This window comes from Pseudophryne corroboree, chromosome 10 (genome assembly GCF_028390025.1).
Source record: "Pseudophryne corroboree isolate aPseCor3 chromosome 10, aPseCor3.hap2, whole genome shotgun sequence".
Lineage (NCBI taxonomy): Eukaryota > Metazoa > Chordata > Amphibia > Anura > Myobatrachidae > Pseudophryne > Pseudophryne corroboree.
The window spans coordinates 360,376,038-360,390,946 of NC_086453.1; the positions used below are offsets into that span (position 1 = coordinate 360,376,038).

The following is a 14,909-nucleotide window of genomic DNA, read 5'->3' on the forward strand; positions in this document are numbered from 1 at the left end:
TTATGCTTTGGAGGGGGGACCTCACGCCATTTTTTTTTCCGGGTTTTTCCTGTTTTTTCCCGTTTTTTAAAATCGCGGCAAAATCCGCCAAATCGGCCGATTTTCGCCCGCGATTCTGGCGAATCCGTTTTTCATTGAATATGGTGAATTCCGGCAGCCACCTGCCGGAATTCACCTGGCGAATTTAGTCGAATTAAAATACGGCGAAAAATTGCCGCGATTCGCCGTGAATTGCATATACCCCTATGGCTTTGAATTCAAATTTCACAATGCCAGGCCAAATATCTGTATACAGAATGTGTTTACACTAGAAATATTTTTAATTACATTGCTTAAATATTTTATAGTATTTAAATATAAATTGAAAAATAATTAGTATGATGATTTATTTTGCTTTAGGAGATGATCACACTGTCACCTGCATTCCCATGACAGCTCCTGAGGCTGATAAACAATCATATGATAACACGGATATCCTGGTTACTGATGAATATACATAACTGGATCCTAGTGTATATAAACAGAATTCCTGAGCCAGTAAATTAATAGACGTGAGAGTCAGACAGCCTGTGACACAGTAATACAAGATGGATTCCAGCGCCCATAAATTCTATCCTGTACATGGCTTTGATTCTAGAGAACATCTGGAAACATATTTATCTAACAAACCAGACATGGCCTTTGGAGACGATTCAATTAAATTTCCAATGGAATGTTTTCACCGTGCATTCAGTGAGGGTATGTATATTATACTGACAGTATGTATATTACTATACTGACAAACTTACCCTAGTGTGAGTGATTGCATGTACATGATTGTGTGTAAGGGAATTTACACTGTATTCTCTAATGGAGCAGGGACTGATGTGCAAGACAAATATTTTCTCTGTACAGCGCTGTATAAAATGCTCGGACTATATTAATAAATTGTAATAATACTTTATGATGGATCTAAGATTATATATTTCTATGCAGTTGTTAAAGTTAAAAATTCATTTTTTACTTTGCTAAATGCAATGTCTATGAGTCTTTCTTTGATGACGGAACATGACTGTGTACAGTATATACTGATTGCCATAGGGTGTTAGGAATATGCATTACATCATTATATCTGTCCACTGACATGTCTATTTAACATAAAATACTGTACAGTAAAGTACTTCTTGCACTATAGTATATTTCAATGAAGACTTCTCGCAAGCACAATGGTGATTCTTGCACTATAGTATTTTATTTGCATGTGCAACAGTATTTTTTAAAATAAAATTAATAATACAGTGAAGAGAACCTAGATGTGGGATAGCAGTGACATCTAGTGGGAGCTAGTGGAACTCTAGTTTAGTGCTTTGTCTATTACCTTGAAATTAGTGATGAGCGGGTTCGGTTCGTCGGAATCCGAACCCGCCTGAACTTCACCTTTTTTTGCACGGGTCCGAGCAACTCGGATCCTCCCGCCTTGCTCGGTTAACCCGAGTGCGCCCGAACGTCATCATCCCGCGGTCGGATTCTCACGAGATTCGTATTCTATTTAAGGAGCCGCGCGTCGCCGCCATTTTTCACTCATGCATTGGAGATGATCGTGACAGGACGTGGCTGGCGTCCTCTCAATTTCTATGTTCAGGGGGCTACAAATATCTGTGCTCAGTGTGCTGCAAATATCTGTGCTCAGTGTGCTGCAAATATCTACGTTCTCTGCCTGAAAAACGCTCCATATCTGTGCTCAGTGTGCTGCAAATATCTGTGCTCTCACTGCTTTATTGTGGGGACTGGGGACCACCAGTATTATATAGGAGGAGTACAGTGCAGAGTTTTGCTGACCAGTGACCAGTGACCACCAGTATTATACGTTCTCTGCCTGAAAAACGCTCCATATCTGTGCTCAATGTGCTGCAAATATCTGTGCTCACACTGCTTTATTGTGGGGAATGGGGACCAGCAGTATTATATAGGAGTACAGTGCAGAGTTTTGCTGACCAGTGACCAGCGACCACCAGTATTATACGTTCTCTGCCTGAAAAACGCTCCATATCTGTGCTGCATTGTAGTATAAATAGTAGGAGTACAGTGCATAATTTTGCTGACCACCAGTATATAATATATAGCAGTACGGTACAGTAGGCCACTGCTCTACCTACCTCTGTGTCGTCAAGTATACTATCCATCCATACCTGAGGTGCATTTCAGTTTTGCACAGTTTGCTGACCACCAGTTTATAATATATAGCAGTATGGTACAGAAGGCCACTGCTCTACCTACCTCTGTGTCGTCAAGTATACTATCCATCCATACCTGTGGTGCATTTCAGTTTTGCACAGTTTGCTGACAACCAGTATATAATATATAGCAGTACGGTACAGTAGGCCACTGCTCTACCTACCTCTGTGTCATCAAGTATGCTATCCATCCATACCTGTGGTGCATTTAAGTTGTGCACAGTATATATATATAGTAGTAGGACAGTGCATAATTTTGCTGACCACCAGTATATAATATATAGCAGTACGGTACAGTAATCCGCTGCTCTACCTCTGTGTCGTCAAGTATATTATCCATCCATACCTGTGGTGCATTTTAGTAGTGCGCAGTACTATACTATGCTGTTTGGGGACTATTTTTTTAAATCTGCCATCCTGTCTGACACTGCAGTGACACTCCTAGATGGGCCAGGTGTTTGTGTCGGCCACTTGGGTCGCTTAGCTTAGTCACACAGCTACCTCATTGCGCCTCTTTTTTTCTTTGCATCATGTGCTGTTTGGGGACTATTTTTTTGAAGTGCCATCCTGTCTGACACTGCAGTGCCACTCCTAGATGGGCCAGGTGTTTGTGTCAGCCACTTGGGTCGCTTAGCTTAGTCATCCAGCGACCTCGGTACAAATTTTAGGACTAAAAATAATATTGTGAGGTGTGAGGTGTTCAGAATAGACTGAAAATGAGTGGAAATTATGGTTATTGAGGTTAATAATACTATGGGATCAAAATGACCCCCAAATTCTATGATTTAAGCTGTTTTTGAGTTTTTTTTGTAAAAAAACACCAGAATCCAAAACACACCCGAATCCGACAAAAAATTTTCAGGGAGGTTTTGCCAAAATGCGTCCGAATCCAAAACACGGCCGCGGAACCGAATCCAAAACCAAAACACAAAACCCGAAAAATTTCCGGTGCACATCACTACTTGAAATACAGTCAGAGGAGAAAGATACAATTACCCTACCGGGAAGGAAACATATAAACCTATGGATACAAATATTTATTAACAGGAGAGCCGCCATTCATTTAGGACCGAGTTATTACGCTATTTGCTCTTGCCCTAAAGACATCAGCTACTGAAAGGGAATATATATATATATATATATATATATATATACAAACAAATATAGAAAACCACAGCACTGCCACCCCAGAAGCGGGGTGCAGTGTCTGCACTCACCACTCATAGGGTGGGGTGCATGCAGCCCATGGTCACCTACCCAAATACATACAAATAGAGAATTCAGCACTCACCATAGCAAGATCACTTGTCCTCACAACATCAATAAATAAATGATGGGGGTTTAGTTAGTGAATTGGACAATGCACGGAAGCCTGCATACCGCTCGCCAAGGTACCCCACCTTCATGCAGGTACTACACTACCACAAAGCCTTAAGAATTAAAACCTGGCAACTGTATCACATATAATATAACTGCAAATATGCCCACTAAGTTTAATGTATGCCTGCCACATATCTTGTGGCTTTTAAAGGCATACTAGTCACCTGACACAGCCGATAAATTGCTAAGGAGCAGCTGACACAGGTTTAGAACAATTGAGATTACACAGGGGTGCATGAAAAGGCCTGTGACCACGGTTAATAAGAGTTAACCAAAGATTAACCCCATAATATACAAACAAATATTTATTGATGTTGTGAGGACAAGTGAGCTTGCTATGGTGAGTGCTGAATTCTCTATTTGTATATATATATATATATATATATATATACTCAAGTGACTACATTGGTCAATTCAGGAGAGGATACCATAGCTATATATATATATGCATAAATATATATATATATATATATATATATATATATATACACAGAGACTTTATTTCAGTAACCGTGGACTAAATGTCAAAGGGAAGGGAAATGTGGGGGGGTTATTAATGTAAAGGGCATAATGTTCACTTAATGTCATTTGATGAATTGTATACTAACGATTTAATGTTATTTGGTAAATTGTTCATCTACTGCATGGTCGCAGCCTGATGCTGTCAGTTATATGTATATTCGACTGTTATGTAGTAGCTATGTAGATTATAGTAAATGTTTATAGTGTAACACAACAGTTCATGGTGTGTATTACTTACCTGTTTGATGGGCGACGAGTAAAGCAATCTAGAAGAGGTAATCCTAATTCCAGGCCTGTAAGGCAAATATAACATATTGGTATGGGAATGTCCTAAGCTTCCCCTTTTTCTATAGTTAAAACATAGAACAAAAGCTTGGGTGGAGGTACTCCAATAGTCAGCAGGTAACCGGGACCTTTATTGCCACAATTAGGGTTACATTTGGAGGCACTGCTGAGATGGGCAAATCATAAGCTTCTATTTCCATGGAAGCTATCAGTAAAAGAGATATGTATACCTGGTGTAGGGACAACGGCATGGATGTGCGGAGTAGTGTAGGTATAGTGGGAAATTTTGCCATCAAAATGGAAGAGGAGGTGATTAAAAAGGTAAATAAGTTGTGCGGGATAAAGTACCCTGTTGTAGTAGATTAGTGGAAAGGAGCCGCCGGGGAGACTTGTGCGGTGTTAATAAACAACCAAAATTATTTTGATGCTTCATTTATTCCTCTCAATATTCTAGAAGAAAAAGTACCTGGCCGAAGGTGGAAAATAATATGGCCTACTCAGGTAATTGAAGAGGATGAAGTAGCCCCCGAAGCTACTGATGCTGTAGTAGGGAGGGATCAAGGAAGTCATCATAATATGGGTAACTCGTCCAAAGCTAATGTTACTAATACTGACCCCATAGAGCCTCAGATAGAGGCAGTAATGGATAAGGTTGTAAGCCACTTTGAGAGGTGGCATTATGAGGGTGGGTATAGGAGATTGAGAGTATTCTTGGGGATACTGCCTGTGCACACTTGGATAAGAGCTATGATGTTTGGAGAGAATCTGCTGTGCAGCATTCAAGAGGAATGGAGATGCACTGAGCATATAAAAAAACAGAGGATAGTTGAGAGCCCATGAGGCCCCGCAATGGGGATTATTCATGCCACCCGAAGAAGCAATTCCCAAGCTACCTTAAAGGACTATTTTACTGCCCTAGATTATTCTTTTGGAACAATAGAAGATGTGGGGGATATACTTTCTCGACTCAATCAAACATTCCAATAGCCAAATGAGACTCTCACAGACCATATTTATCATTTGGATAAAATCCTATATAAACTTGGAGACAAAGGAGGGATTTAACAGACCGAGATTGATTAGAGATGCATGAAGTATATTTTAAGGGGATATTTAAACTAGTAATCCTGTGGCTCAGAGACTGAGATGCAGCATGGCCAGAACACCCCTGACTACATGAAGTTCAGATAGAGAACAGAGACAAAACTTTGAAAAAAGTAAAAGTTGTCTTGCCCTCCCTGGACGCTCAACCATCAGCAAATTACAAATTGTATAAGCTGTTAGAAGACCAAAATAAAAAATTGGATCAGCTCATTACGCTACAGAGTAATGTGCCAGCTGCAATGCCAGTGAAAAGGGGTAGCGGGCCCAATAAGAGATTTGATCATTAAGATAACATCACATGTTACAGGTGTGGACAGATAGGACATAGGTCCTTCGAGTGTCCTCAAGGTGGATATACACAAAGGAACACCAGGGTCCGTACTGACAGGAATGTAGAGCAGCCGGGAAACCCCGGAGGGAGGTCGATGAACCCTGCATCGACTCCTGACCTATCGTAGTGTGCGCAATGGGGAGTGCCCAGTGGCCTGATTCCATTCCAGATGGAAAGATGGAAGAGGCCCCGAGGGTACAAGCATTGATAAATGGGCATGCGTGAATGGGTCTTTTATACAGTGGTTCCCAGGTTTTGATAATATTTGACAGTTGTTATCATCAACATCTGTATGAGGTGCCACTGCTATCATTTGACGGGCTAGCCATATAGAGATTGAGTAATCAAAAATACCCCTACCTAGGAAACATGACAGTACAGATAGAGTTTTTCCAGTTCCCCAATGGGTACCAGGATCCGCTGCCCCTGATTTCGTTAATATGTCCCGACTCTCCCGGGGATCAAGGCAATGTGTCTGTCATTGTAGGGATAAACTCCAATCTCTTTAAAACATTGTCGGATTGGTGTTTGGCTCAAGATAAGCTGATTAACCAGACTTTTATACCTGTCTCCCCTTTGTCCCAAGATATAATGACCCTCATTCCGAGATGTTCGCTCGCTAGCTGCTTTTAGCAGCATTGCACACGCTAGGCCGCCGCCCTCTGGGAGTGTATCTTAGCATAGCAGAATAGCGAACGAAAGATTAGCAGAATTGCTACTAAATAATTCTTTGCAGTTTCTGAGTAGCTCCAGACCTACTCCTAGATTGTGATCAGATCAGTCCGTTTAGTTCCTGGTTTGACGACACAAACACGCTCTGCGTTCGGCCAGCCACTCCCCCGTTTCTCCAGACACTCCCGCGTTTTTGCCTGACACGCCTGCATTTTTTAGCACACTCCCGGAAAACGCTCTGTTACCACCCAGAAACGCCCCTTTCCTGTTAATCACTCACCGATTAGCAGTGCGACTGAAAAGCGTTGCACGAACACCAGCTAATCTACTAAGTTTTGTGTTAAATTACTTAGTGCATGCGCTCTGCGTACCATGCGCATGCGCATTTAGCAGCAAATCGCAGCATAGCGAAAATCAGCAACGAGCGAACAACTCGGAATGACCACCAATGAGTATTAGAGAGCACGGGGTGGTTATGTGTAATCCCGTATCAACTCAATCAGTGACAGAAGCATTTCACGCTAAGATCATAGGATGCTTCAGGGGCAGTGATATTGATCCTCACAAGCAAGAAAAATTGTTGGCCGAATTTTACCTTAGAGACCGAGTTTTTTGCTTTGAGGAATGGAATTTAGGTTCCGCTGTAGGAGTTGAGCATTGCATTAAGTTAACGGATGCGACTCCTTTTAGGGAGAGGTCCCGTAGGCTAGCCCCTGCAGATTTTGGTGATGTGAGGCATCATTTAAGATCCTTGCTCGAAAACCATGTCATAGCCGATTCTGAAAGCCCTTATGTATCCCCAATTGTAGTGGCTAGGAAGAAAAACGGTGATAAAAGATTGTGTATTGACTATTGTACGTTAAACAACTGTTTGGTTTCCAATCAATACACGGTACCCAAGGTAGAGTAGGCATTGGATTGCCTACAGGGCAGCCAATGGTTCTCGGTTTTAGACATGAGGTGTGGGTACTACCAAATTCCCATGAATCCGAAAGATAGGGCCAAGACTGCATTTATTTGTCCTATAGGATTTTTTGAATTTCTTAAAATGCCCCAGGGGGTAAAAGGCGCCCCAGCCACTTTTCAAAGGACTATGGAGCAAACCATAGGCGATATGTGCTACCGAGAGATCTTAGTTTATTTGGACGATATTATCGTCTTTGGGAAAACACTTTCTGAGCATAATGCCAGATTGCTTAAAGTACTGGACAGGCTACAACAAAAGGGATTAAAGCTATCCATTGACAAGTGCAGACTATGTCAAAAGACTGTTAAATATCTAGGGCATATTGTCAGTCTAGAACGTGTCTCTACAGATCCAGATAAGGTAGCCGCAGTACAGCATTGGCCTCGTCCAAATAATTTAAAAGACTTACGATCTTTTCTCGGGTTCTGTGGCTACTATCACTGATTTGTGTCCCACTATGCCAAGATTGTTATTCCATTAACAGAGCTGACCAAAGGATATCAACCCCCTGGCAACTATCGCAAGATAAAGTATCATAGCACTAACAAAGATTATTTCAGACCCCAACGCATACTCCTGTGTTGGCTTATGCTAACCCTGAATTACCGTACAAACTACACATTGACGCTTCCTTTGAGGGATTAGGGGAAGTGTTATATCAATGGCAACATGATCAGTTGCAGCCAGTAGCATATGTTAGTAAAGGACTCTCTTCCAGTGAATAAAGGTATGCTGTGCATAAACTGGAAATTTTAGTGTTAAAGTGGGCGGTGGTTGAAAAATTCCATGACTACCTTTACGGAGTAAGTTTTGTCATCCAATCTGATAACAATCCTCTCATGTATTAAATTCCACTGCCAAATTAGACGCAACTGGTCATCGTTGGTTGGCTGCGTTATCCAACTACCATTTTTCGTTGAGGTATAAGCCTGGAACACACAACACAGATGCGGATACTCTTTCAAGGTTACCAAATATATGAATCAGTAGCAGTGATGGATTGAAGTTCCAGCTCCTGCTATTCAAAGCTTATATCACCAAATATTTGGGTTACATACCAAACCACACGAAATGATAAGTTCCTTGGGAGCGTCCGATACCGTATTGCCTCCCATGTATTGTTGGGTTTCTCAGGCAGAACTTGAAGGGTTGGATATGCTGTCACCCAATCAAATACAAGTCGAGCAACATGAGGACTCTGATTTAGGGTTGATCATAGACCATTTGAGTAATGCTTGTCCCCTCAGCAATGTGAGAGATATATCCAGGAGAGCTAATGTGTTGTTGCATCAGCGAAATAAATTAATTTTAAAAAGGGGACTGCTTTATAGGAAAGTTTAGAAAGGTATCGGGGGGAGTTATATATCAACTAGTTTTGCACCGCAAGTATATTCCTATGGATCTTAAGTCATTTACATGATCACCATGGCCATTTAGGGTATGAGAAAACCCAACAATTAATTGCAGAACGCGTATATTGGCTTCTTATGAATCAGGACATTGGTGAATATTTTAAAAATAATGTAGTAGGAATTGTATCCTCAGAAAGACCTTACCCACCCATGCGGCACCCCTGGTTAATATAAACAGTTCTGGACCTATGGAATTGGTCTGTATAGGTTTCCTGTCCTTGGAAGGCCCCAATGGTAAAGAAAGCAAAATATTGATAATCACAGATCATTTCACACGATACGCACAGGCATATGTAACCCCTGATAAAAAAGCCCTAACTGTGGCAAAGACGTTATGGGACAAGTTTTTCGTGCACTATGGGTTGCCTGCTCGGATTCATTCAGATCAAGGGCGAGACTCCGAGAGCAAACTAATCCGAGATTTGTGTAATTGTTGTGGGATTAAGAAGTCTAGGACCTCCCCGTATCACCCTCAGGGTGAACCGCAACCTGAAAGGTTTAATCGGACACTACTCAATATGCTTGGAACCTTACCATTCAAAGATAAGATACAATGGAAACGTCATATATGTCAGCTAGTCTATGCTTACAATTGCACCCTAAATAATTCCACTGGGTACTCTCCATATGTTCTCATGTTTGGGAGAGAGGCACGATTACCCATCGATGTTTGCCTTGATACAACAGTAGACAATAATAAACCTCCTACGCACACACAATATGTGAAGAAACTTAGGAAATAATTATGTGAAGCCTATAATCTTGAGCACAAGATGTCCCAGAAACAGGGAGAAAAGAACAAGAGAATTTATGACAGATCGGTCAGAGAACAAGTATTGCTACCTGGGGATAGAGTCCTCCTTAAATGACTAGGATGCCTGAGGTGCCAAAAACTTGCTAATAGGTGGCGGGAGATCCCGTACTGGATAATTGAAAACTTGCCCGATATTCCCGTGTATCGTCTGACTGCTGAAACGAGAGAAGGGCCTATACTTACCTATCACCGACACCATTTGTTGCCTATTAAGCAGGATATTTACTTTCCGGATGTTACAGAAGGGGAAGATGCCGCCGCTGTTGGCAGAGGAGGAGTTGGACTAATACCACCTCAGGTTTCCTCTATGCCTCTAGACTACCAACCTCCGGATGATACCTCTAACAATAATGGGGGATATTTCTACGGTTATGATGCTCCAGAAGTTGTTGCAACTCCAACCCCCAGAGTACTTCTGACGTTGTATCCTGCAAAAGAGGATCGTTCACCAGAAAAGAGCGGCAGAGCTACTGGAGAGAGTAATTGAGAGGATGCTAATGATGGATATATGCCATTCCAACCTGATAGTGATCCATATAATTTTTCCTCTGTTAGTGTTGATACTGAATCCTCAGTAGTTGGGGGAGAGAATTGCAGTGAACGACCCCTGAGAACTCAGACTGCCTATTATTCTTACAAATGACAGGTTAGGACAACCCACAAGGGAACCTCTCCTAATACCCCCTTATGTAGTGAACAGTTGGCCCTATTTTGGTTATCTAGAAAGGTCTTGTAATTATAAGTAGAGAAATTTACCAAAATGTTGATGTGAGGTGATAAGGGTGAAAGTATTGTATGTGGTGATCTATGTGATGGATGAAAATGATTATACTACAACAGATCACCAGGGAGAGAAATGTGACCCTATGGTACATGACTTGCTAATAAGTGGGGATGGTGGTAGCATCGCAAATAAAGTGTGTATGTATGTGTATATATATATATATATACATATATATATATATACAGTGGTCGTAGTGGGGCGGTATACAGCAATATGGTATACCGCCTCTTCTTCCACTAACCTGGAAATGAAAAAGTGTGCAGCAGGAGGCGAGTGAAGTGGCCATCCTGCTGCAAATGGTGCTCCCGTCCCTGCTCGGCGGCTGTGTAGAGTGCTGTACAAGCTCACAGCTACCCAGCCGCTCACTGCCGCCAACCACCCACCGCTACCCACCGCCAGCCACCAGCCAATAGCCGCTCACCGCCGCCAGCCACCCGCCGCTCACCGCCGCCAGCTGCTCACCTGCAACAAATGGCGGTCAGATGGACCTCATCACACCAAATTCCTCCTTATCACTGCCGCTGCCCATGGGTGCCTCCGCCAGCCTGAGTCAGGTAATGTTTCCCTGCTGTCACCCTCTCTCCCTGTCATTACTGTCCCTGTCCCTACTGTCACTATCTCTTTCCCTGCTTTCACTGTCATCACTCTCTCTCTCCCTGCTGTCACTGTCGTCATTCTCGTCACTCTCTCTCTCCCTGATGTCACTGTCATCACTCTCTCTCTCTCCCTGTTGTTACACTCTCTCCCTGTCATCATTCTCTCTCCCTGTCGTCACTCTCTCTCTCCCTGTCCCTGCTCTCACTCTGGCTGTCCCTGCTGTCACAATATCTGCTCATTCAGTTTGCTATAATGTGAATTTCGGCTTACTCAGTGTGCTATAATGTGAATTTCGGCTCATTCAGTGTGCTATAATGTGAATTTTGGCTCATTCTGTGTGGTATAATGTGAATGTCCGCTCGTACCATGTGCTATGATGTGAATTTCGGCTCGTACCCTGTGCTATAATGTGAATTTCAACTCATACCATGTGCTATAAGGTGAAGGGGCACAAGTACTAGATAGTATAAGGGGTTCTACTACACTGGGCACGCCCCTTCTGGGTGACCACGCCCACTTTACTGGAGCGAGCGTGCCTTCGGCGCATGCATAATTGCATCCTTGACTTTTCCATACCCCCACTTCAAAATTTCCACTTCGACCACTGTGTGTATATATATTAGAGATGAGCGGCTTCGGTTCCTCAGAATCCGAACCCCCCCCCGAACTTCACCCATTTTACACGATTCTGAGGCAGATTTGAATCTTCCCGTCTTGCTCGGTTAACCCGAGTGCGCCCGAACGTCCTCATCCCGCTGTCGGATTCTCGCAAGATTCCTATTCTATATAAGGAGCCGCGCGTCGCCGCCATTTTTCACTCGTGCTTTGGAGATGATAGTGAGAGGACATGGCTGGCGTTCTCTCAGTTTCTGTGTTCAGTGTGCTGCAAATATCTGTGCTCAGTGTGCTGCAAATATCTGTGCTCAGAGGGCCGCAAATATCTGTGCTCAGTGTGCTGCAAATATCTACGTTCTCTGCCTGAAAAATGCTCCATATCTGTGCTCAGTGTGCTGCAAATATCTGTGGTCAGTGTGCTTTATTGTGGGGACTGGGGACCACCAGTGTTATATAGTAGGAGGACAGTGCAGTGTTTTGCTGACCAGTGACCACCAGTATTATACGTTCTCTGCCTGAAAAACGCTCCAAATCTGTGCTGCATTGTAGTATATAGTAGTAGGACAGTGCATAATTTTGCTGACCAACAGTATATAATATATAGCAGTACGGTACAGTAGGCCACTGCTCTACCTACCTCTGTGTTGTCAAGTTTACTATCCATCCATACCTGTGGTGCATTTAAGTTGTGTGCAGTATATATATAGTAGTAGGACAGTGCATAATATTGCTGACCACCAGTATATAATATATAGCAGTACGGTACAGCAGGTCACTGCTCTACCTACCTCTGTGTCGTCAAGTATACTATCCATCCATACCTGTGGTGCATTTAAGTTGTGCGCATTATATATATAGTAGTAGGACAGTACATAATTTTGCTGACCACCAGTATATAATATATAGCAGTACGGTACAGTAGGCCACTGCTCTACCTACCTCTGTGTCATCAAGTATACTATCCATCCATACCTGTGGTACATTTAAGTTGTGCGCAGTATATATATATATAGTAGTAGGACAGTGCATAATTTTGCTGACCACCAGTATATAATATATAGCAGTACGGTACTGTAGGCCACTGCTCTACCTACCTCTGTGTCGTCAAGTATACTATCCATCCATACCTGTGGTGCATTTAAGTTGTGCGCAGTATATATATAGTAGTAGGACAGTGCATAAGTTTGCTTACCACCACTATATAATATATAGCAGTACGGTACAGTAGGCCACTGCTCTACCTACCTCTGTGTCGTCAAGTATACTATCCATCCATACCTGTGGTGCATTTAAGTTGTGCGCAGTATATATATAGTAGTAGGACAGTGCATAATTTTGCTGACCACCAGTATATAATATATAGCATTACGGTACAGTAGGCCACTGCTCTACCTACCTCTGTGTCATCAAGTATACTTTCCATCCATACCTGTGGCGCATTTAAGTTGTGTGCAGTATATATATAGTAGTAGGACAGTGCATCATTTTGCTGACCACCAGTATATAATATGTAGCATTACGGCACAGTAGGCCACTGCTCTACCTACCTCTGTGTCGTCAAGTATACTATCCATCCAAACCTGTGGTGCATTTAAGTTGTGTGCAGTATATATATAGTAGTAGGACAGTGCATAATTTTGCTGACCACCAGTATATAATATATAGCAGTACGGACAGTAGGCCACTGCTCTACCTACCTCTGTTTCGTCAAGTATACTATCCATCCATACCTGTGGTGCATTTAAGTTGTGCGCAGTATATATATAGTAGTAGGACAGTGCATAATTTTGCTGACCACCAGTATATAGTATATAGCAGTACGGTACAGTAGGCCACTGCTCTACCTACCTCTGTGTCGTCAAGTATACTATCCATCCATACCTGTGGTGCATTTAAGTTGTGCGCAGTATATATAGTAGTAGGCCATTGCTATTGATATATTACTGGCATATAATTTCTCACATTAAAAAATGGAGTATTAAAATGTGGAGGGTAAAATAGGGAAAGATCAAGATCCACTTCCACCTCGTGCTGAAGCTGCTGCCACTAGTCATGGCCGAGACGATGAAATGCCATCAACGTCGTCTTCCAAGGACGATGCCCAATGTCATAGTAGAGAGCATGTAAAATCCAAAAAACTACAGTTCAGTAAAATGACCCAAAAATCTAAATTAACAGCGTCTGAGGAGAAGCCTAAACTTGCCAATATGCCATTTACGACATGGAGTGGCAAGGAACGGCTGAGGCCCTGGCCTATGTTCATGGCTTGTGGTTCAGCTTCACATGAGGATGGAAGCACTCATCCTCCTGCTGGAAAACTTAAAAGAGTTAAGATGGCAAAAGCACAGCAAAGAACTGTGCATTCATCTAAATCACAAATCCCCAAGGAGAGTCCAATTGTGTCGGTTGCGATGCCTGACCTTCCCAACACTGGATGGGAAGAGGTGGCGCATTCCACCATTTGCTCACCCCCTGCAAGTGCTGGAAGGAGCACCCGCAGTCCAGTTCCCGATAGTCAAATTGAAGATGTCACTGTTGAAGTACACCAGGATGAGGATATTGGTGTTGCTGGCACTGGGGAGTAAAATGACAAGGAGGATTCTGATGGTGAGGTGGTTTGTTTAAGTCGGGCACCCGGGGAGACACCTGTTGTCCGTGGGACGAATATGGCCATTGACATGCCTGGTCAAATTACAAAAAAAATCACCTCTTCGGTGTGGAATTATTTCAACAGAAATGCGGACAACTGGTGTCAAGCCATGTGTTGCCTTTGTCAAGCTGTAATAAGTAGGGGTAAGGACGTTAACCACCTAGGAACATCCTCCCTTATACGTCACCTGGAGCGCATTCATCATAAGTCATTGACAAGTTCAAAAATTTTGGGTGACAGTGGAAGCAGTCCACTGTCAACTAAATCCCTTCCTCTTGTAACCAAGCTCCTGCAAACCACACCACCAACTCCCTCAGTGTCAATTTCCTCCTTACACAGGAAAGCCAATAGTCCTGCAGGCCATGTCACTGTCAAGTCTGACGAGTCCTCTCCTGACTGGGATTCCTCCGATGCATCCTTGAGTGTAATGCCTACTGCTGCTGGCGCTGCTGTTGTTGCTGCTGGGAGTCAATCGACATTCCAGAGGGGAAGTCGGAAGACCACTTGTACTACTTCCAGTAAGCAATTGACTGTCCAACAGTCCTTTGCGAGGAAGATGAAAT

At 42.8% G+C, this 14,909-nt stretch overlaps 1 protein-coding gene across 1 annotated transcript in view; it reads left to right on the forward strand.

Moving 5' to 3' along the window:
- The first annotated feature begins 587 nt into the window (after positions 1–587).
- Positions 588–14,909, forward strand: part of LOC134965653 (nicotinamide N-methyltransferase-like) — a 41,137-nt gene continuing 26,815 nt past the window's right edge. Inside the window, exon 1 of the mRNA XM_063941986.1 lies at positions 588–738. Coding sequence (XP_063798056.1) covers positions 588–738 — 151 coding nt within the window. The remainder of the gene's footprint in view (positions 739–14,909) is intronic.